Source organism: Pelophylax lessonae, assembly GCF_965119305.1.
Source record: "Pelophylax lessonae genome assembly, chromosome: 4".
NCBI lineage: Eukaryota > Metazoa > Chordata > Amphibia > Anura > Ranidae > Pelophylax > Pelophylax lessonae.
In genome coordinates this window covers 43,379,447-43,406,203 of record NC_138771.1, presented here as the reverse complement: position 1 = coordinate 43,406,203, position 26,757 = coordinate 43,379,447, and the positions used below count along the sequence as shown (strand labels likewise).

The window sequence follows — 26,757 nt, the reverse complement described above, 5'->3', positions numbered from 1 at the left end:
ACTACCGCCTTTGGCAACAACAAGGAAATATGGGGTTGCTTACATAGCCGGATTAACCTTCAGACTTGTTTTGGATGTCAGCATCAGAAAGAGTGCCAAAGAAAACCCTTCCCCTAAAGACACAGCACATTACACAAGGCTTCAATAATACATCTGGGGCCAAAGACACCTAACTGTAGGTCCTGAAAGTCCCGTCTATCCACTAGGAACCCCTAGGGATTTTTAAGGCTATGGAACTCTGAACTACACATGGAAGCCACCTCTTGACCTCACCAGCCCTTGGCACAAGTCTGATACTGAACTCTACTAGGACAGCCAATGACAAGAGCCAAGATACCAGATCTGAAACTCCTTTTACCCCCTTGAAGGAGATTACCTCCAATAACATCATAAATGACAGAAATGTATCATTTCATCGTGTCTTAGAAAAGCTTGCAGAAAAAAAAAAAAAACATAAGCAAAGGAAAGCGATTATAGAAAACTGTGGCGCCTGGCCAGCAGGCTTCATTTCCACAGTCAGTGGAGGAGGAATGTGATGGGGTTTGTTGAAGTGGAAACAGTTCTATTCTCTGCCAATGGCACTAAGAGAAGTGACGGCATTACTAACCTATCATGCATTGTAACATTATAACTTGGAAGTCTAGATAGAACAAATTAAATACCTTGGCAGTCCCGGAAAACTCTCCATCTCTATTACAGGCCAGTACTGCCTGCTTCCTACACAGGATGCCCAATTCATTTACTGTGAGATCAGCCCACCCACAACATAAACCTAAGTGCTCTTTAATTCTATAGAAAGCGATATGGGGGGATTCTCAAGCAGCAATAATAAAAACATATTTAAAGCTTCAATAAAGGTGCTTAAACGCATTGGCATCAGTCTGCTCTGTACAGTCTATTTGCATTGACCCTCAATAATGATTTGTTCTAGAACCACAACTCCATAATTTGGAAATACTGTTTTCAACACACAGCTGAACAGAAATCACAGTGTGCATTGTAACGGGCAGGTATAGGAGCTCTAAATCTAAATTAAACAATCAATCTCATTGATCCTTTGCATCATCTGAAAATATATAGGGATGGCCATAATTGCTCAAAATATTGTTTTCCTCTCGGTTCAGTATAAAGAAAAAAATCAGTCTTATCACACTGAATAAAAACCCCAGACTCTCCCAATGTTGGAGGTTGTTTAGCATGGTTGCTGACTATACTGCTTGATATAAAGGCAGCCACTAGAGGGAGACTCTACACATGAAATAAAATAATGACCAACAAGTTTGTAAAAGACACAGTAAAATCACTTTAAGATTTACAATACAACAAATTCAAATACAGTAGTCTCAATATATGGCCTCATGTACAATGGGCGTTTAGCCCTGGGGCATGAGATCCAGGCCTTGAAGTGTGTACAGAAGGCACAGAAGCACAGTCCAGCCCCACTGCCAGTAGCCTGTCAATTTCTATGAGAGGCTGAAAGCTGCTGGGTATGGACGGTGCACCGAGTGGTTAGAATGCGCCCAGGGACGAATGCACAGAACACAAGCTGTCTTGTCTGGACGATGAGCCTGTGCCTTCCCCAGCACCTACTGTAAATGTTGGGATCTCATGTACCGGAGCTACATGAAGCGGAATTCCACAAATTCAGTGAAGGCAAACCATGAGTTAAGTCCTTATAGCGGTCTTCCTTGTGGGCTTATCTCTATTTCGGATAGGGTTTTTGGCTCTGCCAGAGAAAATATTCCACACAGACTGTGAAAGTGGAGAGAAGCAGAGAGAGTAGCAATGCCTACCCCTCCCCTCTGCGTCCCATTCACAGAAGCCTTTGTAATTTGTGAATGAGTTCACACATGGCTTCTGTGACTGAGAAGGAGAATGAGAGGGGTAGGCATAGTAGCTGCACAGACTCAACATTTGAAGGGGCTGAGTCTAGCATTGGAGCTCAGGAAGCTATGCTGCAGGAGCACAATAAACCTGGCAGATATAAATAATAGAGATAAGCCCAGGAGGTGGCAGGCATCTTGTTGGACTTAACTCAGAGTGCCTTCACAATGTTGCTGAATTCCTGGAATTCAGATATAAGGAAGCATAAGATGATGACCATTGTTCATTGACGTAACAAACAAATACAATCCTCAAAACTGTTGTTCAGTAGCTACAGTGTGAAGCCTTTCATAACAGTAATACAAGAAGGTGTAAGGGAAACAGCGCCTAGGGGGACCCATTATTTTTAGGTATATCTAAACACTATACCTCACATAGGTGGCAAGGGGGCTGTGAAAATAGCTTTGCTTCATGGGAAATTTGAGCAGGCAACACCTGTCAACTTGCCCATTTAAGTCAACAGGACCACATTGCAATCACAAACCACTTGTGTGAAAGTGGCCAAAATATTTAATGATTCCATTTATATACAGCACATTACATAAGAAACAAAGCATTAGTGGTCTGGGATAGCTGGTCTCAGGCTTAGGCAATTTTCCACGGTTAAAGTAAAGAACAATGCTTAATTCCCCCATCAACACAGTCAGTGTTGATGGGGAAATCCTTCCCGTGGAGATATTGCAGCTTGACAGCCATCAGAGTTCAATGATCCCTGCCGGCAGCTATAGCCTCCACCAGTGATCAAACTGAAAAATCCAGACAGGCTATTTGTTTTGAAGTCTCAATCAACCTGCCCATACATGGTTTGAAATCTCCATCTGTCTATGGCCGCCTTAACTTTCCCGAAACCTCAGAAGATATTCTGCACAGATATTCTGCACATGTAGTCCACTAAACCCACACAATCAATCCCTGCCTCCTCCTTTCCTGCAGAAATGTGTGCAGCATAGGAGGGATATGGCAGGATGGGGTCACTTGGGCTGTGATGCTGTGGGGAACAACATGGCCCACTCTACAACGCAATCCTCCATCCTGATGGATGCTCACCACCCTTTCTCTTAATTCCCCTTCACTTGAAACTCATGTTTCTCCTATCAGGACTGGGCAGATTCCTTTTCTTCTTTCTTCAACCCTGCACTTTTAGGTATATGGCTTTTCTGCTTTACCACTTAAAATTTACAGGGGGCTGAAGAGCACCAATCATTCCACACCAAAGGCCAAGACAATGACATTAAAGGCAGTTTTCATAACCAAGATTCTGCGGAAACAGAGCACCTATTTTAGATGACTTGCTTCTGAGATGTTAACCAGTTCTCATCTGCATTGTCAGTAAAAGTACTCATATTGTGAGGGGACAAGATAGATCAGTGCTATCTTCAGTTTGATAAATCAGGCCCACTGTAATATACAATGGTCAACCGTAGATTCAGACACATCATGCTCAAGTGTCTGAGGAGAAAGAGAAGTCCTCTTGTAGCATATTCTTCTTTTCCTATTTGTATAGCAGTATGGAAGAATCAGATTGGGCTGGCTGGCAACAAGTACTGTCACTTTTTACATGAGACCAATAGAGTGATGGGTCCTCTTAATTCATTCCATCCCACTGTGGTGTCAACATGACCAACTTAAGATTAATGGTTTCCTAACTAGCAACAGATCGCTAGGCGAGGTGATTGTCATTATTGGAGGACATTCATAAAGTGCATAGTGGTAACATACTGCCATGAAGTGTTGAAGGACACCTTGAAAGCTGCATTCATCATAAGTCATGTAAAAATATCTCCCCATCCCCTATTACAAAACCCAATGTATCCATTCTATTTAAACAAACATAAAAAAAAAAAGACAACCAGCCTGATGTCTGCCAGGGAACAATCAACTACACCCTCCTACTATATATATATATATATATATATATATATATATATATATATATATATATATATATATATATATATATATATATATAGCTATACCAACAGCATACTCCATAGGAGATCAGATTAATGGCAGGTCCAGCAATATAAAGACCATGCATGGGATTGTCAGATAATTATCTATATAACACCACAAATTTATAAACCGTCATATATATGACAACACTGCTCAGTTGCCAAAAACTACCTTTATTTTTCATCTTACAAGTGAACCTTTAGGCTGACCATAGACAGCAGGCTGATGGGAAAAAAAATAAACAGATTCCCCAATCCGCATATGGATAGAGGAATCCTACACGTTGTGCCATTGTATTCTGAAACTCAGGGATTCCTCAGTATACAATGATCAGTGCCTGCAGCCATTTTCCAACAGTCCTGTTTGAAAGAAGTCGATTGTTCGATCAACTTTTGTCAAGCAGGAATGTTTATAGATGATCCAAATTTTGCCAGCCCCTGCAAAACTAGTCAAATTTTGATCCAACTATAGACAGTTTTAAGCAAAGTACACTAATATTTTTTGCCTTGCCCTAAACCATCCCACCTTACCCCTGAAAGCCCTGAAGTGGCTTAACTTCCAGGGTCACAAAGGTCACACTTGGGACTGGGATCTAATGTTCTGCCACTTCGGGGGGGGCTCCCAAGACTGCAGAAGAGGGGCTGCTGCAGAACATGGGCCAGGTTCGCACTGCTGCAAACACAAAGTTGTGCAACTTCCTTGAGACTTTTGTGATTTAAGCTTGCAGTTTACGGCACTCAAATTGAACTAAAGTCGCAGAAAAGTGAAGGGCCTCACAACAGGGGTAAAGGGCCCTTGAATCAGTGGGAAGGGAAAGGGACCAGAGGAAAGGGCCCCAGGAATGAATAAATGGGCCTCAGTTGTTTCTTGCAAAAGGGTCCTAAAGATTCTAGTTACGCCTCTGGTCCCACAGGCTTCTATAGGGTTGTATTTCCCACCGTCTCCAGCCTTGGTACACATCCCTATATAAGTCTATAGAGCTGTAGTATGCAAGCATGGCCAGTAGAGCAAGACTCGTAGCACTGGGTGTAAACGATCACTGGAGGCCAAGGCCAACAGATCGAAGTATACATCGGTGGAAGGGGGCGGGTGGGATAGTTTAGGTCAGGGCAAAGGGGCAAGAAGAAAAAGTGCATTGTTGTCCGCACCTATTCGTTCATGTCTTTAATTAAAAATATCCATTTATGTTCATGCTATCCCAAATAATCTTAAAAAGAAGCCCTGATCGTTTCAAAATTCTCTTTGGTGTTCTAACAGTAAAATGATACATTTCAAAATGCTCCCATGCAAAAGATCCCATCCAATATGAAGTGAAAACCACCAAAAGATTTCGTAAGGCAAAAAGTGATGTAGCAAATGCCATAACCAACGACCAGCCAACCAGAAAAATCTCAACTGACCACAAATGTCCAATTTAATTGCTTGTTCTTGGTTAATATACTCAACGTTGCCTTTAAGTTTAAAGGTCCCCAGAGAGTCAGATACCCACCTAACACAACAATATGAGACACTTGTATGGTGGTGACAACAATTCCTGCATGAGGGAAGGCTGAGGGACCTTTCACATCATACTGCACATAAAAACTCACCACAAAGCCCCAAAAATGCGTTTATGCTGATGTGCATTTGCATGAATTTTGCATTCCGTTGTGTTTTTATGGGCGTGGTCATGCACTTTTATGTCATCTGTTGGGATGTGTCAGATCCTTAAAAGGGTCAGAATTTTAAGGGTTTTTTTGTTTTATATATTTTTTTTTTTTTATTTGCGTTTAAATGCGTTCTGTTGAAATGCAGACAGATTGTATTTTAATGCAATGCACAACATTATGGTGTGAACTGTTCATGTGGAAAGCCATTGTTCTGCCTGCGATGATCCGGTGCGGAGCATGGACGAGCCCTGAGCGGTAGTGGTTTGCGGCGTTCTTCAGCAGACTTGGTAAACAAAGATAGAATTGCCGCAGAGGACAAACTATTGCCATTATACACAGGTTGTCTAAATGTCATTAATCTTCCGTTTACACTTATATTTGGCTTTACTGGTTTTTCAAGGTGAAAATCCCCCCCCCCCCTTCCCAAATCTATGGCAACAGATTTTACCATAATACTCAATTTGTACAGGATGCAAGAAAAGTACCGCAGCTGACACCGAAACGGCTATACAAGAGGGACTGCAGCTCCGGCAATTAACATCTTTAACAGCACAGAAAGAAAGCCAGTAAAATGTTAACGCTAATCCGCATCGAGGAATAAAAAAAAAAAAAAAAAAAGTACTTTTCTTCTACAAGGTCTGACAGCAGACATAAAAGAGAATTCCCACATAACAAGATCTTCTAAAGGAGAGCGAATGAAATGTGAAAAGAATGTCTACAATGCCCTCTGCTGGCAAACCGCAAAACTGCCACTTCAGGCCCTGCGATAGAAAAATAAGCCAAGAGGAGACCTTCATCAATTCTTCATCCGGTGTAAATGCAGACAGCAAATGAAGCATTTTTTTTAAATCAGGAGATCCAGAAATCAGGTGAGCACAGTAACAAGGAAAGAGCAACTATAACCACATAAATGATGAGCAGCAATGATGATACCATCCCATAGGTGTTTGATGTGGTATGATCCCAGAAGTGGATGTAGTTCCCAAAATAAAGTACCAGCAGTGATCTTGCAGGCCCCAGACACATTCACTGTATGCGTTCGGATGTAATATGAAAGGGGTCACTGTATGCATTGAAGACCCGGTGGAACATGGAAGGTCCATAGAGTAGACGTCTTGCATGGATGACAGTGGCAGCGATCAGTACAGCAGACCTGGGGAAAGTGATCGAGGGGAAAATCTCTCTTGTAACACATATTGTCTATTGTGGCTTCCCAGTGCAGAATGAGAATAAACATGAAGTCCTCTAACAGAAGATTTCTTCCTCCTCCGTTCCTTCTATATGGTGGGAATCTAAAACAAAGAAAAAGAAGATCATCAACAAACCGGTCCTTCCCTCCAAACGCCGGTCACATGTATACTCATCACTAAACATCACTTATCTTCTTTGCTCCTTTAATCACTTGACTACCACTTCTCACATATATGAAAAATAATACTTTTTTTTTTTTTAACTAGAAAATTACAAAAATTATATATTTATTTTTTAAGCAGAGGTCCTGGGTGGGTTTTTTGTGTCACACGATTATTGCGCAGAGGTTCTTAAATCGCAATTTTTAATTTTTTGGAAAAAATACACTTTTAGTGCACACAAACACAATATAATACTCATTTTTTTGGGGGAAATTATAAAAAAATGTTACACCAAGCAAATAGAAACCTAACATGTCATGCTTTAACCACTTCTCTACCATGCCAATCTTGCCATTTTTCTCCTACATATAACAATTGTAAATTTTTTTGCTATAAAATTACTCAGAACCCCCAAACATTATATATATATATATATTTTTTTTTTTAAGCAGAGGCCCTGGGTGGGTGTTGCAATTGTTTTGTGTCGCACGATATTTGCGCAGAGGTTTTTAAAAGCACATTTTTTTTTTTTAAATACACTTTTAATTCACACAAACACAATACAATACTAATTTTTTGGGGAAATTATAAAAAAAATGTTACACCAAGTAAATAGAAACCACTTCCCTACCATGCCAATCCTGGCATTTTTCTCCTACATGCCTGACGAAGGGGTCCTGTGCGGCTCCGAAACGTTGCACTATATTTTTCTGATATGATCTTATCTGGAATAAAGTTTTTTGGACTGCTTTTGTAAGATCCTTGGTGTGCTGGCGAATATGTATCTACAGGTTCCAGTATCAGTGAGCATCAAATGTGGCCTTTCTACCCTGAGGTTGGAAGATGTCATCTTCAAGGTTGAAGAAGGAGCTGTGAAAGCCCCAAAACGCATCGGATGGAGGATGTCAATATTGGTGTAATATGTATATGCATTCCATGTTCAACCTTGTCCATATAGCATTGGTGTTTTTATGCCAATTTAAATAAAACTGATTTTTATTCACATTATTTACTACTTAGTGCCTTCAAAGTCCCATCCCAAGGGGAATTTTGTTCATGGTTTTGTTATTAGGGGTGTGGCACATTTAAGGAGGTACCTCACTGACTTTCTCTAAAAGACACTGGTCCCAAAAGATTTGCTCTTTATATATGTATTTTTATTTTTTAAATAGGTTGTAATATATCAATGTATTAACTGATATTTAATAGGATATTTACTAAAATGTTTCACAAAGCAGTCGATGTGCACTTATGAAGAGCTATTTGCAGACTAGACATTCAAATACGGTTTGATGAAAGGATCAACTCGTATAGAATGACTCACCAGCCCAGACATAAATATAAATGTCAATCCTAGAAAAAAAAAAAAAGACACTTCCAATATATATGCAAATGTTCCATAAATCCAGATGGGAGAACGGCTTTTACAGTCCATAGGTGCTGAACATCATCGGTAAGGAGAATTCATCTTAGAGAAGTGATGCATATAACATGGATTTCTCCACTGCACAGCAAGAGCAGAATAGCTCAGCTATGTCAGTACAAGGCGTCAGAACTATATACAATGGTCTACTATTGTCACTTTTTTCACTGATTTTCTTTATTTCCTTTGTGTGCCTGGTTTGTGGATATACAATATATTTATCCAATAGTGTTGGACCAGAGTCTCTTAAGATAGCATTACATGCATTATACAAAATAATCCCCAAAGCCATAAGGATTTGTGGAATTCAGCAAGACATATATATATATATATATTTTTTTTTAAGCATGGTCCTGCTAAAAAAAATTTTAAATTTTTTTACTCTCTGCTCAAACTCCATAGGTACAGTGCAGCACACACATGCATTTTTCATTTCAATAGACTGCACTAGGAGCAAAAACACTCAAAAGAAGAGCCTGATGCTTTTGAAAAAAAAACGTGTCACTCCAAAATTGATGATACTTTATCATGCATTTTGGCGTGCAGGTTAGCAAGCTACATGGGGTGCCATTAAGAATTAAAGTAGAACTATTGGCAAAAACCTTTTTTATTTTGCATAGAGTAAGGGAGGGTTATAACCCGTCAGATTTTTTTTTCCTTTTTTTCATTTTTTTTTTTTTCATTTGTGTCCCATTATGGAGGTTTCCCTTCACTTCCTGTCCCATAGCCAAACAGGGAGCGAGGGGCAATCCCTGAAAATTAGGACCCCCAGGTCACCAGAACTAGTGTCCCTATAGGAAGATTTCCCCTCTATTACTTTTCTGGGGACAACCCAAAATTTGGGATTTTATTTTACTTTCATTTTTAATGAGAATGGTAATAAGGACAAACAGAGGGTGAATCTCCCCAACGGGGGCACAGACAGCAATAAAGCTGACATTCGTTCTAATCCCTCTGCAGTCTATCCAAAACTAAAAAAAAAAAAAAATGTTGCCTTTAGTTATATTTTATTTATAAAGTATTAAATAGGAATTAATGGGACTGCTGCATGTCTGCAAAAGGCCTGCATGTTTTTGTGAATTGGGTAAAAAGCACATAATTATGAGAAATTCCAGAAATGCACAAGTGTGATTATAGCACTAGGACTTGTAGGCTTGTGACTTTCTTAATTTTTTTTTTCTTTTCTTTTTGCTTTTGGCTATATTTTTGTAATATATTTAGTTAATGATATTTCCTGTTTTGTACAATATACATAAGGCTACATTCACACCTGAGCGTAGCGTTTTCGCGCGTTTTTTACAGCGATTTTAACCGTGATTTTACCGCGATTTTTACTGCGATTTACAGGCGTTTTTACAGGCGTTTTTTGTGCAGGCGTTTTTAGATTGAATAGAAACCAATGGAAAACGCCTGTAATCTGCCCAAAAAGAAGCTCATGTACTTTTTTGAGCGTTGGGCGTTTTGCTTACAGCGTCAAAACGCTCAGATGTGAACAGGGGCCATTGAAATGAATAGGATTTGTCTTGTTGGGCGTTTTGAGAGCTGATCCTAGAGCAGAAAAACTCCCCAAAAACGCCCAAAAACGCCTACATGTGAATGGAGCCTAAGAAACTGTGAGACCATAGCCAACCAACCCCCCACCATAACAAAATATCAAATGGGTCTTGGCCTAGCTGTGAAATTTTAATATTTTTTTAACCTATTAGTGCTTTTTGTGTTTTTTTTTAAATCTTTCTCCACTTTATCCACAACAAAAACACACACCTGGATACACTAATGTTAGTCAAGGATTTAATTCCTCAGAAAATAGGTACAGGAACTCAACTACAACCCCCCCCCCCCCATCGCATCAAATATTGGGTGTAGTCAAATTGGTCACTAACAGTGGTAGTGTCTTAAAAGGGCTTTAAATACCAGGAGTGCATTACGTACAGAGTGCAGGGGTGTGCTACACACAGTGAAAAATTTAGAGGTGCACTACAAAGTGCAGAGTTTAAGGGTGAGCTGCAGAGCTCACGGGTGCACAACGTACATAGTGAAGAGCTCAGGGGTGCGCAAAGTACATAGTGAAGAGCTCAGGGGTGCACAATTTACATAGCAAAGAACTCAGGGGCGCACAAAGTACGCAAAGTACATCATGAAGAGCTCAGGGGAGCGCAAAGTACATCGTGAAGAGCTCAGGGGTGCCCAACGTACATAGTGAAGAGCTCAGGGGTGCCCAACATACATAGTGAAGAGCTCAGGGGTGCCCAACATACATACATAGTGAAGAGCTCAGGGGTGCGCAACAAACATAGTGAAGAGCTCAGGGGTACCCAACGTACATAGTGAAGAGCTCAGGGGTCGCAATGTACATAGTGAAGATCTCAGGGGTGCGTAACGTATATAGTGAAGCGCTTAGGGGTGCGCAATCTACATAAGTGAAGCGCTCAGGGGTGTGCAACGTACATAGTGAAGCGCTCAGGGGTGTGCAATGTACACAGTGAAGAACTTGGGGTTGCATTGCATACAGATTGCAGAGTTGAGATTTCTTCCACAACTGCTTACCTCTACATCCACAGCTCACTTTCACCCCTCTTCAGCTCTGACCTCTGCATATGCTAGCCCCCCTCCAGTGTCCCCATCTTCCTCCCACGTCTTCCTTTGTTGCTGTATTAATCTGAAGCACCCAGTTGGCTTTAGTTCCTCTCGGCACACTGTAGTTGGCTCTGCCTCTACCACATGTGGGGAGACTATCCAGTGGGAATGTTGGTATCTACACTGCACCCCAGGCATCTGCATCTCCCTTGTTCCCATCCTGCACTCTGCGGGAGCCACTCAGGATTTTAGATCTGTGGGAGCCGTTGGGAGACAAGCTGTTACTTGTACACATAGAAGCCAAACTTCTGTGTTTACAGGTGATCGTGATGAGCAGGGAGCAAAAGGCCTGAGCCAGAGGTGGTGGAACTGAGTTCCAACAAGTTTCAGCTGCAAAAAAGCTCTGACTTTAGTTCATTTTTATAGTATCTGTGTCAAATATCTTTGTGTTATTCAAGTTTGTAAAAATATCATTGCAATTTAGCTGAAAGGGTTAATTCATCTTTCTAGCAGTTTTCCCACAAAACCCCCTATGCATTCCAGAATCCATAACAGCTTACATTACAGCCAGTAAAAAAAAAAAAAAAAAGTGCTTTTTTTTCCTCCATATGTATTGGCCTTGCGTGGCATGTCAGCAAAAACTCCTCAATGCTCAATTCCCCTCCGTCTTGCTGTTAGAAGTGCACCCCCAGTGGTCAGCCTGATAAAAAACTGTAAATGCGTTCTTTCTGCTCTAGCAGCAGCAGCTGAGCCCCCTAGAGGTAGGGAGAGCACACTGCATATACACACAGTTTGAACAAGTCAAAGGGACCACTAGAGGTGCACTTCCAACAGCAAAATGGGAATGGGGGGGGGGGGAGGGCGGAGAAGAGGAATTTTTGCTGACAGGTCATGAATAGTCTACACATATGGAGGCAAAAGGAGAGAAAAAGAGCATTTTTTTTTAATCAGCTATGCAGTGGTATGTAAAGTGTTGGGCAATGCATCCGGGGGGAGGGGAAATGCAGGTAATGTGAACCAAGGCTTTCGATCTACAGCCCTTTCTATATAAAAAAACATTAATAGCAACCCTAAGCCTCTAGCTGACAAAGTTTTTATTTAAATTTTTTAAATTTTCTGCGTAATTTTCACTCTGATTAGGCCAGAACCACTCCAAAAATCAGTACTAGGTTTTAAGTAAGCTGTGCTGTCCAGTAATGATGATGTGTAAAGGGGTGGGCAAACACTTATTTTTTAGGGTTTTTAAGGCAGTATATGGATAGTGTTGGATCCAAGGAACTTTTCTTTTTTGCTTCTTAATAGTAAGGTCTAATATGGATGCAGTATATGATGTCTGGACCCTTAGCTGGCAGCGTCTAGATGTCAAACGGCTTCCCCAGTCACAATAAACTGATTAGTAAAGTGTAAATGTGCAATTGAAGCACCACAATGTGATGTTGAAGTTCAGATACAAATTTATTCCAATGCGAAATCCATAGGAACTATAAGACATTGGGGGAGATTTACTTGGCATGGTAGCCAACCAACTTGTTAAGCTTTGACAAAAAAAACCCCGAAGCGGATTGGTTTCTATGCAAAGCTGCACCAGATTCTGCACACTCCAGTTTTAGTAAATAACCCCTATTGTGTTTTGGGGTTTAATCCTAGGCCTCCTTATCAGGGCTTGGAGAAACGGGTATAGTTTATGTTGATTTCGTACTCGCTACCAAGTCTACATACTGTAACCTATAACCCCCTTTCCTCCAAGCCCGATGTAGGAGGCATTTTGTTATGTTACAGCCTTTTTCCAAAATGGACCACCATGCTTCACTGGAAAGATGGAATTGGCCAGGTGATGAGCAGTGCCTGGTTTCCTCCTGACATGATGCTTACCATTCTGGCCAAAGAGTTTAATCTTTGTTTCATCAGACCAGAGAATTTTGTTTCTCGTGGTCTGAGAGTCCTTTAGGTGCCTTTTGGCAAACCCCAGGAGGGCCATCATGTGCTTTCTACTGAGCAGTGGCATCTGTCTGGCCACTCTACCATATAGGCGCCCGATTGGTGGGGTGCTGCATAGATGGTTGATCTTCTGGAAGGTTCTCCTCTCTCCACAGAGAAACGCTGGAGATCTGTTAGAGTGACCATCGGGTTCTTGATCACCTCCCTGACTAAGGCCCTTCTCCCCCGATCACTCAGTTTGGCCGGGCAGCCCGCTCTAGGAAGAGTCCTGGTGGTTCCAAACTTCTTTTATGGGTGATGGAGGCACTGGGCTCATTGTGGCCTTCAATGCTGCACAAATGTTTCTGTACCCTTCCCCAGATCTGTGCCTCGATATAATCCTGTCTCGGAGGTCTACAGACAATTCCTTGGACTTCATGGCTTGGTTTGTGCTCGGACAATCTACTGAATTTACCACAGTTGTAGAAACATCTCAAGGATGATCAGTGGAAACAGGATGTACCAGAGTTCAATTTTGAGTGTTATGGCAAAGGCTGTGAATACTTATGTACATGGGATGTTTTCAATTTTTTATTTGTAATAAATTTGCAAAGATTTCAAACAAACTTCTTTCACGTTGTCATTATGGGGTATTGTTTGTAGAATTTTGAGAAAAATATTGAATGTATCCAATTTTGGAATAAGGTTGTAACATAACAAAATGTAGAAAAAGTGAAGCACTATGAATACCTTTCGGATGTATTGTATATACAGTTTAAATTGGATCTCACATTGAAAAAAAATTGTATATGGACTTCATTATCAATTCTAAATTTACAATTATTCATGGTATTAGGGACTAAACTTGCTGATGAGTTACTTTCTCATAGCAAGCAACCAAAGAAACCACCCAGTCCAGATACATTTCAGATGTGTTTCTGCATTAACGTTTTTTGATGTGCTCCTTTGCATTTTCCACTCTTTCTTTACCTTAAATAAGGACATGTGCATTCGGGTGCTCTTTTGGTGCGTTCTACCGCATTCCAGTACGGTTTAGTACAAAAAAATGTAGCATGTTCCGCTTTTTTTTCTGGAACTGGAATGCCCTGGAACTGACTGCACTGGTGTGAGCTATGCCATTGCAAACCATATAACCTACTATCCATGCATTTTTGATGCAGAAAAAAAAAAAAATACAAACTGGACTGCATGTGGTGTGAACTACACTGGCACTAAATGAAGTCGGGTTTATTAAAGTACAGTATATGAAAATTCTTCCTAATACTGAAAGTTAAGCCTTCTGCAAAAGACACATTTAAAAAGAAATCATCATAGGAACTCCAGGTGCAAGTTTCCTGGTCTTACTCCCCCTGGTCACATTGGGGCTGATTTACTATAACTGGAGAGTGCAAACTCTGGTGCATCCGTGCATGGTATTCAATCAGCTTCTATCTTCAGCTTGTTCATTTAACCACTTCCCGTCCACCCTACTGTTACAGGGCGGCACCTGTGTGCCAGATCACGTATATAATATATATAATCTAACACTTCTGTGTAGGGGAAGTGCATGTGCACCGCGGGCGGCTCGCTCCCACAGCAGGGAGCCAATCCGTGGGTTCCCGCGTACTTGATGTCCATCGGCACCCACTGATCGTGAGGAAAAGACACAAAAATATAATCTGCCTATGTAAACAAGGCAGATCGCCGTTCTGCCAAGAGGGATAGGAAGGAATTTGTGTCCCTGCAAAGCAGGGAATATATTCCATCTCTTCCCCTAGTAAAAGCACCTCAAACAGTACAGTAAAACACTGGCTAGGCACACAGTTAACCCTTTAAACGCCCTTGATGTTTAACCCATTCCCAGCCAGTGTCATTAGTACAGTGACTGTCTATATTTTAAGCACTAATCACTGTATTAGTGTCACTGGTTCCTTCAAAGTGTCAAAAGTGTCAGTGTTAGAACGTCCGCCGCAATATCGCAGTCCCGCTTTAAGCCGCTGATCACTACCATTGCTAGTAAAAAATAAAAATATCCCATAGTTGAAAAGGGCTCCTCCTTCGGTCTTCTTCTGGAAAGGCCTTGTTAACGGCAATATTCCAGTGTACAAAGATACATACGTGCACAAGGGTTGCCAACAGGATTTGGTCTGGGTGGCTGGCGGGCGCTGTCACGGCTTCCTAGATTTGTGGTTATAAAGTTTGGGGATACTGAAAGGGGGGGGGGGTGCATTTCTGCAATGTAACATGTCAGGAGAGGGTCGCAGAGTGAGGACTTACTTGTGTCTGGATCTAGGGGCAGTCTTACATGGTTACATAGGTTGCATTTTCTTTCAAGATGAGACCAAACATTGGTTATATATGTCCCCTGCGAGGGCTACACCAGATTACTCTGTCAACTATTCACTGTTTTGTTGTTGTAGTTTACGGTTTTGTTTTGTGAACGAATATATAATAAACAGATTTGAAAAAAATAAAAAATAAAAAATATTCCATAGTTTGTAGCTTTTAAAACTTTTTTGCAAACCATCAATCAATATACGCTTATTAGGATTTTTTTTTTACCAAAAATATGTAGGAAAATACATATTGGCCTAAATTGATTAATTCAATTTTTTACATTTTTTTAATAGATATGTTTTATAACAGAAATGAAAAAAAAAATATGGTTTTCTTTTTTTTTTCCACAATTGTCGGTCTTTTTTTGTTTATAGCGCAAAAAATAAACAATGCAGAGGTGACCAAAAAGCACCAAAAGAAAGCTGTTTGTGGGGAAATAAAATTAGAAATTTTATAAAGCGCCGCACGACCGCGCAATTGTCAGTTAAAGTAACGCAGTGTCGTATCACAAATAATATCTTGGTCATGAAGGGTGGTAAATCTTCTAGAGGTTGAGTGGTTAAGCTTTGACAAAAAAAAAAAAAAAAACCTGGAAGCTGATTGGTTTCTATGCAGAGCTGCATCAAATTTTTCACTCAAGTTTTAGTAAATCAACCCCTGTATCCTTTGCTAAAAGCTCAGGGGGTAGATTTTGAGCACCTATTTTGGCAAAAGAGTATCATACATGAAAGGCACCACTCCCCCCCCATAGGCGCGGAGGCGGGGGGGGGGGGGGGGGAGTGGCGCCCCCCGTAGGCCGTTCTGTTTTTGGCCCATTCCTGCTAAAAATGAAGCCGCAGTTGACCCTGTAAGCACCACCTGGCTCAACAAAATGAAATTAAAGTGGAGTTCCGGACAAATCTATTTATTTTTTTTACAAAAAATACCCCTAGAATAGTCAGGGCTAGTGCATTTAAACAACTACACCCTCTAAACTGTCCCCTGTTTAGTGTACATGCAGCATGAATTACTTACCTTGTGAAGTTCTTGTCCAGCGTGGCCATCTGTGGTGTGGGCAGCTGAATCCGCAGTGTCCCACTTCCTGGATTTCATGAGTCCCAGAATGCTATACCCTTGTCACTTCCGGGGCAACAGCGTCATCCCACAGCTGGTTCAGCGTCATTGCGCATGCCCAGAAGCTGTTCTCCACCCATGGGCAGAGAATGACGCACCTGCATCGGAAGTGACGAGGGACACCGGTGCAGGCGCATTGACTCCTGGGACTGATGACACTCCTCTCCCACGAGTCAATGCAAAGCACGAAACCACGTCCGCGGCGGGGGCGGCATAAGGAGGAAGTGGGAGGAACGGAAGTTATTTTTCTTTAAAAAAAAAGGTAAGGGAACATAAAAAAAAATAAAAATAGCCAAATAGAGTTTAGAAAGGGATATAGGTATGCATGATATGAAGTTGAAAATGTGGCTAAAACTCCGCTTTAAAAATGACCGGAGTCAGGTGGAAACTAATCATCTGAACACACACTGCATCCTATCAGATACAGTCAGCATTGTAAAGCAATAGGTCTATCACTGAGGCCAAGTTGTGCTGATAAGTACAGATATATTATATTGTGTAACTACACTTTAGTGACCCAGTAAAATCACAACAATCTTTTTACTTTCAGTTACCTGAGGTCCCAGTGCCAGCGCCTTTGCACTTCTTCTTCTTGTCTTTTTTTTCCTTTGGTTTTGACAGGTTAAAGAGGCGATTGGAGGAATGGCCCTCTGCTGATTTATTAGACTGGCTTCCAAGTAAGTTGAAGTGGCCTTTTCCTTTTTGCTTACTGTCAGTCCTTAGTAAACTGTCCTTTTTAGGTGACGTAGACGCCTCTGATTGCAACTGTTCCTGTTTGGTTGAGTTGGAGTCAGAACATTTTGAGGAGTCCATGGCAACAGGGAGTGAGGGAACTCTAATCAACTTGTCATGTTGAAAAGATACCTATTGAAAAAAATCCACATCACAAGGTGTTTTTCCACTTAATATCTATAAATGCACTACATGCTTACTACAATCAGTCTACAGCTTTCAAAATTAAATTAAGATTCTAAAAAGTATTGATATATCAATGCTTAAAGGACAATACTGCTCAGTAATATCGCTATTAGAGCTATTAGAGTTTTGAGATACTAGACCAGTCATGCATGGGGGTGGGTTGGGGGAGGTTTGGGCTGCTCCCTCTCACCTGCCTCCTATCCATCCATTAGCAGCCACGTGCTCCCATTGTGGAGACACTCAAATTAAAAGTGTTAGGACTGTAGGTAAAACAGGGTGCCCTGTAGTGGCCCTGCAGCTTACACATGCGTTTGCAAATGCGTGTCGCCTAAACCCCTGTTCTTTATTTATATTGAGACAGGTCTACTTGGTTGGTGGCAGACTGGAGGGTGAGTACATCAGACTGGGGGCTGGCTGGCTTCCATGCACCTCTTTTAATCCTTTTCAATTTTCATTTTTTCTGATACAGGGATGGAGACGCTAGGCATTACCTGCTGGTGTCTCACCTAAAGTCCCACATAGCCCACATTGTTTATGTTTGGTTAAAGGACAATACTTAAACAGCCTATAGATGATTAGAGCTTCTTTCCGTCCACCACGGGTGGAAGGAATGAAAAGCGCTCAATTCCCCCATCAACAAGGTTGGTGTTGATGTGGGAATGCTTCATCACAACAATTACTGCTATTGGCTATAGCTGCCAGTAGTAATTGCATGTAAAAAATACAACAGGCTGGTTGTACTTGGGTATAAATCAGCCTGCCCATAGATGGATCGAATCTCAGCTGATTCCTTAACTAGACGAATTCTAAAATGGCTTTATTCCCTAGATGATATTGCAGGGTGTTTTGTTGCGAATAAAACAGAGACCACATTTATCTGTAACAGATGAGATCAAGTCGTATCTGCACAAATTCCTATTTCTTTCTTTGACTTTAAAACTGCAAAACTGTGGACAATCTATTGGGTAACAGTGGGACCTAGATACTGGACAACTAGACGTAAGCAGCATGACATTTTAGTGAGGGCATTTTCTACATGGTGGTGGTGCAATATGTCTTTCCGAACATCCATCAATGGAAAATGTAGGTTTTAGGGAATGGGCTTCTTCGTTGTAAAATCAGAAAACCAATGGTAGCTTTGCTTAAAGCGGAGTTCCACCCAAAAGTGGAACTTCCGATTTAAATAGTCCTAACCCCCTGACATGCCACATTTGGCATGTCATTTTTGGCGGGGGGGAGCGGGTACCTAGTTTTGACAGGTACCCGCTCCCACTTCCGCTCGGAGCGCCGCGGCGCCCTGAGCGGAAGCTCTCCTCTCTCCCTGCAATCTTCTGGGACATCTCAGAGGTCCCAGAAGATTGCCGGCCAATCACGACGCGTAGCGCAACTCGCGCATGCGCAGTGCGTACCCGGCTGTGAAGCCACAAACTGTCACAGCCGGGTGCCCACATCAGTGATGCCGGCACAGCGGAGCAGAGAGGGATAAGACGGCGCATCGCTGGACCGTGGACAGGTGAGTGTGCGGTTAGGCTGGAACTCCACTTTAATGCATAGATGGTGGAAATAAGGCCTAATTTTTAACTTGATGAACATTTAGGACTAGATCAAGCATGTCCAACCTGCGGCCCGAGGGCCGCATGCAGCCCAGAACCTCAGGCAATGCGGCCCACTGCCCCCTTACAATTTTTTTTTTTGCTGGGGAGGAAGGAAGTCAGGTCGGGGGCACGACCACAGCAGCTGCCAACTAACGGTAGGCAGAGACTGCCTCAGGGGGGGGGGGGGGGAGGGGATCATGTGCAGGGTTTCTGACTCCTACCACCATGACCACTTTAAATCACTGTAGTGGTCATGGTAATTTGAGTGTTCCTTTATTCTCGCTCAGAAGAAGTAAACCTCTGTATACTGATTCCATTTCATTTCATCATCCTCTAGTTGTGTTAAATTAGTGCGGGAGCGTGGCGGTGCGGGAAGGGTGCAGCGGCATTTTATTACTTATATATCTTAACTATAGTATATATTTTATATGCGGCCCGCGAAAATTTCTCTACACTCAATGTGGCCCAGAGAAGCCAAAAGGTTGGACACCCATGGACTAGATAAACCTGCCAAGAAAACAATCTCTCGTGTTTACAAAAAACACTAGATTGGTACTTAAACCATATATAAAGATTAGGGATGCACCGATCCAATATTAGGATCGAATATTGGCCTCGATACTGACAAAATCGCTGGATCTGGGATCGGAAAAATGAACAGATCCACAGGCCTATGCAGGTTTTTTTTTCCGTCACAGCAGAACCTATTTCATTCGTCAGCTTCACGTGCGTGTCGAATGCTAGAATTAACATGGAGCGAGCCAAAGAGTTCTACTGCTACATCTTATTTATTTAACATTTATTTAAAGAAGTTTGATTACATTCTATTTTCAATTTGAATGCACAATTGTTTTTTAAATAAATAAGAATTCAATACATTACATACATCTGTTATTTTGTCATAGTTCTGTTTAGTTAGTAAAGTCTGGTGCCTTTAGTCTCTTCAAGGAAGGTATAAGGTGGAAGGTATACAGTTTATTATTAATTCAACAATAGTACCGGATCGGTATCGGGTATCGACAGGGATCGGTGCACCCCTAATAAAGATGTTTAACATTATCAAAACTGTAATATGCCAAAGAGCAGTTTGAAGCCTTTATTAAACTGCTTGGCTAGTATAGGCAAAATTACTCCGATTTGAACTGTATTTACAGGAAATGGATATTATGTAGGGAAAGAAAGTACAGTAAGAAGCAAGAAATTCCCAATGGTCTGCTTTTAATATTTGTACTTTTCTATGCATATCAGTGGAGAATTTTTAACATCTGCCCATACCAGGCAGCACCTGATTTATATAACAAATGGAATATTTTTATTTGTTCTACAATTGGGGAAACTAAGGGGGTTTATATTTCAAGTTGGGACCAAAAGCAGACAACATGCACACACACTATAGTCAATAAAATGGGTGGAAAGTAGCATAGTGCTGGCTCTTAACTAATCCTCCCACCTGTAGAAAGTGGATCGAATAGGTAAACAGCATTCGCATTACAAAGAAATACTATTGTTGAAAAAAATATACTTTGTATATTAGCGTTAGGTGGAACGCACGCCGTGACGTCATACGCACTCGAGTGGAACGCAAGCCGGAACTACCGCTCTCCACTGCCTGAGTGCACGTGTATGACGGTTCCCGTCCGTTTGTCACTATTTTCTGGATTGAACACGTTTGCCTCACCTTGCTGCAAATTTTTGAACTGTGGATGTGTATGACACCTGTTTTTACTCACCTATTGGAATTTTATGGATTTTGTACCGTTGAGTGTGCGGGGTGTGTGAAATAAATTTTTGAAAAAACAATACCACACTATCCGTTTATTCTCCCATCACGGCTTGTGATTGGAGGTGATTTACAGGGGAAGCACATCTCGTATAGTGGATCGCGGTAGGAGGAGACTCATCCCATGGTGGAAGGTTAACCGCAGCGGATGTCTATACCCAGGGAGAGGGAATCCGAACCGGGAAAGGATCCTTTATTGAAGCACGGTTGGTTCTAATGTCATAAGACATATAGGACCCACAGTATCTGGTGAGTGGGCAATTTATTTATTTTTCACGGTGAAGGAAGCACCAAAGAAATCAAGGAAGAAGCACCAGCACTTTAGCCACATATATTGAATTTGGACTATAATAATTTATTGATAATTTATTGATAATTTTATTTTTTATCTGGTTTATTCATCACCACACACTGGATGGACATTTATTTGAGAGTGATTTACAATTATTTATGTATTTGATATATTTATTTTATACAATGTATTTTTAGCATTAGTTTAACTATATGGATTTCCACTAGGGAATAGCAAGCGCTATAGGTATCACTATTGTGACTACTTTTTCTTTCATCACAAAGAAATACTACCCCAAAAAAGCGTATAAACATATGGCGGTTTTGGTAAGACACACCGCGTTTAGCCACCCCACAGCCAACCCTACAGACTACTGCAAATTTAAACTTTGGGTAGGCTATATAGCAGATACCTATATGCTGTGTTGGAAGTTTGGGCCCTAAATCTAGAGATCTGTGTATTTTGCCCAACTGTTGGATTTTTCAGGTTCTGTCTGCCTCAGCTGATCTATCTGTAAACTGCTTGTATTGATTTGATTGCTATTCCTAGCAGTTTACAAAAGGTTTATGTTGTTGACAGTATCATAGACTTTATTCTGCTGCAAATTCTGATTAATGAATAAATACGACATGTGTTTCTGATTTAATCTTATATGGTTGATATATGCGGAATAGGGAAATTGTTTTATTGTACCAGCTACTTTTTCAATAAAGGTCATTTAACTTAAAAAAAAAATGGGTGGAAAGGATCTTCTCAAAGCAGAAAACCACTATAAACCATAAACTATACCTGTTTAGGGTCTTTGACCCGCTGTTCTTGAGTCTTTCCTTGCTGTAGGTCTTCCTCTAGACTCTCTACATCACATTGGCCAAGGGCTTTCATGATCTCAAGCCGATGCTTCTTCTGTTCCATATCCTGCATACTCTTCTTTAGGTCATCATCCATCCTTGAAGACCATTCTTTCCACTCTGCAAACTTTTTTTCCCGGGATTCCCATTGCCATTCATTTCTTAGCTTCTCTTCCCTGTGCTGGGCTTGCTGCTTTTCTAAGCTGGAGATCTCCTGACGCAGTTTTTCTAGATTGCGCTGCTTCTCCTGATCGCTTAAGGAGCTCGGTCTTGATTTCCGGTTGAGGGCATCCTTGCTCAGCATCATTTTTTGATCTTCAATGTAGGTGTCTTGCTGTACGACCACAGCCTGTGGTATAATAAACCTATTAGGACACAGCTCATAAATCAGGCAATGTATTTAACACTATAATCTTCAACAACTGACCTGCAAAGACTTCAGGTATTTATGAAGGTTGCTGACGGACAGGAGAACTTGCTGCAATGAAAGAAATGGAAGTTATGAATACAAACATTTATACAAATGTCTTACACTACATACAATAGTACTCCGGATATCCACTTAACGCCTGCATTGTAACACGGACCAGCACCGCTGTAGGCAAAGCGATGTAGTGGTGTGTTGCTGCCTAGTTCAGGGATTAGGGCGCGCACATGATCTCCCTCCCCCTGGCTTGCTCCTGCTGTGATTGTACACAGCAGAAGCTTGTCACCAAGTCACAGCTGGGACCTGCTGATCGGCTGTGTACATTCACAGCTGAGAGCTCCTTGTTGACATTCAACACAGAGCTCTGTACAGAGGGAGCGATCTGTCACGTTTCTCATCCTTGCAAAGCAGGGATGAGAAACAGAGATAATTAGTAAAAGGCAGCGCACTTTACACACATTACACATAGTTAGGCACATATTTGATCGCCCTAGATGTTAACCACTTCCCAGCCAGTGTCATTAGTACAGTGACAGTGTATATTTTTAGCACTGCTCGCTGTATTAGTGTCACTGGTGATATCGGTGGCAGTTCCCCTCAGGGTCACTTAGGTCAGATTGTCCGCTGCACTTTGGTAGTCTCATTTTAAGTCGCTGGTCACCAACATTAGTAGTATATAAACATTTTTTTGTGTATATATACACACCATAGTTAATAGGCCCTAAAGCTTTCATGCAAACCAATCAAAACACACATTGGATTTTTTTTTTCATCAAAAACGTGTAGCAGAATCCATTTTGCACAAAATGCATTTAGAAATTAGATTTTTTAATTTTTTTTAATTGGATATGTTTTATAGCATATAGCAAAAAAACAATTTTAACATTTTCAGTCATTTTTTCATTTATATCGCAATAAGTAAAAAACCCAGTGGTGATCAAATACCACCAAAAGAAAAAAATTATATAACAAATTGGGTACATTGTTGCATGACCGTGCAATCGCCAGTTAAAATAGCGCAATGCCCAATAACAAAAAAATGGCCTGGTCACAAAGGGGTAAAATCTTCCAGAGCTGAAGTGGATATCTAGAAAACTAGTCAAAAAAAATCTTACCAATCCATTTCGCTTCACCACAACACTGGGGCTTACTCCCTGCAGATGAGAGAACAAACACTGTTATAGTACAATTTACCAACTCATAAAAAAAAATCATATTAATAACAAGTGCTTTCTTTCTGTTTTGTTGTCACTTTCAAGTTCTAGAAGCTTACATAGAATACATCAAAAGGAAATGTATTTAGGTTAGTGTTAGAGCCGGTTCACACTGAGGCGACACAACTTCGGGGGGGCGACCTGTGAAGTCGCGTGCACCGTGACTTCGGCGCGACTTGGAGGGACTTCACATAATGGAAGTCTATGCAAGTCGCTCCGAGGTCGCCCCAAATTAGTACAGGACCCTTTTTCTAAGTCGGAGCGACTTGTGTCGCTCCTATTAGAACGGGTCCTGTCCTACTTAATGGACCGCGACTTGTCAGGCTGACAAGTCGCGGCAGTGTGAATGGGCTCTTAAAGTGATGGTAGAGGTTGTTTTTTTTTTTTTTCAAAATAACAAACATGTTATACTTACCAGCTCTGTGCAAGGGTTTTGCACAGAGCAGCCCCAATCTTTTTCTGGGGTGCCCCAGCATCGCTCCTGGCTCCTCCTTTTTATTGGGTGCCCCCACAGGGAGCCGCTCTCCATGGGGGCACCTGTGCAGGCACGCCCACGAGTCCCACTGCTGTGTCCATTGACACAGACAGCAGGACTCGGCCCTGCCCCCCACTCCCGTGTCACTGGATTTAATGGACAGCAGCGGGAGCCAATGGCTCCTGCTATCAATCTATCCAATGAGGACCCGAGACAGCGGCTTGAGCCGCTGGGCTCATGCTCATCGCTGGAAGGATCGGGTTCAGGTAAGAATTAGGGGGAGTCTGGGGGACAGTTGCAGCACCGAAGGTATTTCACCCTAATGCATTAAGGTGAAAAAACCTTAATCTTCCTTGGGAAGATTAAAAATAGACGCTTTGCAGGTCTGACTACTGAGGTGATGTGCTAACCCTCTAGGACTCAGATGAGAAATTTTTTTTTGGTAGTAATCCCTTTAAAATATGTATATTTATTGCTCAAATGGACCAGCCTATGTTAGGATGTTGAGAAATTATATTTCATAAATTCTTCTTCTTCTTCTTTTTTCTTCTTCCCTCGCTATTATAGAGTATGGACTTTGATATTGAGATTGTTTTTGTTTGATTTGTTGGTTTTGTAAAAAAAAAAGAAAAAAATTTAATAAGAAGAGTTTAAAAAAAAAAAAGGTGAAAAACCTTAAGACTTTACAACTCCTTTAGGTGTCCAAGGTCAGGATCCAAATCACTATAGTGTCAGTATGTTTAGGTAGGGGAAAAAAAAAAAAAACCCCAGTAAAATGCTCACTATTGTTTCTTGGCCCTACTATGGGTACAACCAACAAATATGCACATATGTGGTATTGCCATGAACGTCAGGAGGAGGACAATGTATTTTGATGGGGGTGGATCATGGTGATGTCTAAAAAATATACAGCTACATTTAAAAAAATATATATCTATAATTTTGGGGCATTTATTTGATAATAAAAAGTCTGGAGATTGATATTTTCATTTAATTCGCCCTGGACAAAAACAAGTAAATTTCACCTGGATACAATTAGTGGATATGTGCAGTTTTATCAACATACACATTCAGGAGCAAAGATTACTTTCATCTTCTGACATCAAGGGGCAAAAACTGAAAAGAAAAATATCTTAAATGTCATAATTTGTTTGGCTGAAATTGGAAAACGACTGGTAGACCGATGTAAATCAAATTCCATGCTATTTTGTTTCCCTACAGAAACCTGAAGGGAGGCTTCTACAAATGTGAAGTGCTGTATATATGTACAGTATGCCCGAGTATCAGGAAAACCCACTTAATTCTAGGTATGAGAAACCTATAACCAAATCTTGGCCATTCATACACTGTAAATGCATTGACAAGCCTATAATTGCAACCATGCTCCATCAGCCATCTTTTCTGAGATTCACATGCAGTACACGTACACATACAGTGCAGCAATCTGCAGAAAATAAAGGTGGGAACAGACGGATCGGATGAATTTCAATCTATGTGTGGCCCTTCCCGTTTGTCAGAAGTCGATCGGTAGATTGACTTCTGTGGCACGGCCACATTGGAAAACTTCCATTACATCAGTGGCTGATGCCACCGATCAGTGCATTCCGACAAGGGAGAGTTCAGACTGTCAGAAAACAATGGAACAATGGTGGAGGATTTCTCCATTCACCTTGCTTGTGTGAACAAGGTGAACGGAGGGGAATCTGTCCGTTCCTGTCAGCTGCATGAAAAAAACACATGTACACCCAGCTTAACCTCTTGGCGTCGGCGTCTCCTGGCCCTTTTAAGGGATTTTAGATGCCAGGAGGCAAGCAGCGATCAGGAGCTTTCCGCGAGCCACCAGTAACTGTGCCAGGAGTGTGCAGGGTGCACAGCACAGCTGTTTTTGCAAGATTACACGCAAATATGAGGCCGCTTCGTGCCACAGCCCAATCGCCAAGAGGCCACATATTTGCATGCTGTCGGCGCCAAGAGGTTAATGGTCTATCAACCTGTTATGTTTTTATGAATACAAGACAGCTGGGTAGAGATACTTTGGTAAAGCACGTGTATGTACGTCACACACTTCTCCCGACCAGACAGAGCAGTTTTAAATCAATCTATGATGAAGATAACTGCACAGGACAGCAGCCATCTGAATGTCAATGCATACAGTACCTTTTTGAGAACGCTGTCAGATTCAGTTCTTCGGAGATCCTGTGCATCTTCCCCTTCCTCTTTTTCGCCACCTTTAAGTGCAGAACAAGACTAATCATCAAGTGTATATCATTTTATTGTAGTTTTTGTTGGTAAATTTGCGGTTTTCTTTTTTTTAGTAAAATATATAATTTAGTTTAAAGGAGAAGCATGGCCAAAGCGTTTTCAGGCTAAAGCCCGCTGTTGGCTGATGTCACTCGGCCGGTCCTGGCTCGGGAAAAATCCTGACTTTACAGTCGGGATCCACCCAGATGCCTGGACCGGCAGCTGGCTCAGAGTCTCAACGAGCCACTGGTAGACTGAGCCAGCCGCTCCAGTCCACTGCACAGCCCGGCACTCCAGTGAGCACTGGAGGGGCAGAGCAGAGAGGGGGGATGACTAACAGCTACCAGCTCTCTGCTCACTTAAGGCTGAGAACTGAGTGATCAGCAGTCTCTGATCGTCTTAGAAGTGGTGGGGGACAGATGCTGCATCCATCTAGGGGAGTATACATTTTTGTTGTTCAGGTTACCCCACACTTCTCTTTTAAAATTATTTTTACAATTAAAGCTAAACAAGATCTATTTATTAGAACAGAAAGCTCTGTACTGCATCTACAATAAAAACAGGCAATAAGTTTAGACACATACATTTAGAAGCATTGAGTTGATGGCTGTCAAACCCTCCAAAAGTTTCTGCTCTTCGGGGAAGAGAAACAGGACCAACTCCATTTTCGATCTCGCCAGACTCCTGTGCCACTAGGCTGCTCCATAGATACTGGTTTACCAGAACTTCAAGTGTCTCCACTGCAATACAAAAAACACTAAG

The 26,757-nt window shown here is 41.5% G+C and overlaps 1 protein-coding gene across 5 annotated transcripts in view; it reads right to left on the bottom strand.

The window, feature by feature from the left end:
• Positions 1–5,925: 5,925 nt before the first annotated feature.
• AKAP13 (A-kinase anchoring protein 13) overlaps positions 5,926–26,757 on the bottom strand; it is a 526,300-nt gene continuing 505,468 nt past the window's right edge. For all 5 annotated transcript variants that reach the window (XM_082254313.1, XM_082254314.1, XM_082254315.1 and 2 more), the window contains 7 exons: positions 26,580–26,735; positions 25,912–25,982; positions 23,181–23,219; positions 22,066–22,116; positions 21,580–21,987; positions 16,760–17,069; positions 5,926–6,778 (listed from right to left, as the gene is read on the bottom strand). In XM_082254313.1, the coding sequence (XP_082110439.1) occupies positions 6,732–6,778; positions 16,760–17,069; positions 21,580–21,987; positions 22,066–22,116; positions 23,181–23,219; positions 25,912–25,982; positions 26,580–26,735 (1,082 nt within the window). In that variant the 3' untranslated portion in view covers positions 5,926–6,731. The remainder of the gene's footprint in view (positions 6,779–16,759; positions 17,070–21,579; positions 21,988–22,065; positions 22,117–23,180; positions 23,220–25,911; positions 25,983–26,579; positions 26,736–26,757) is intronic.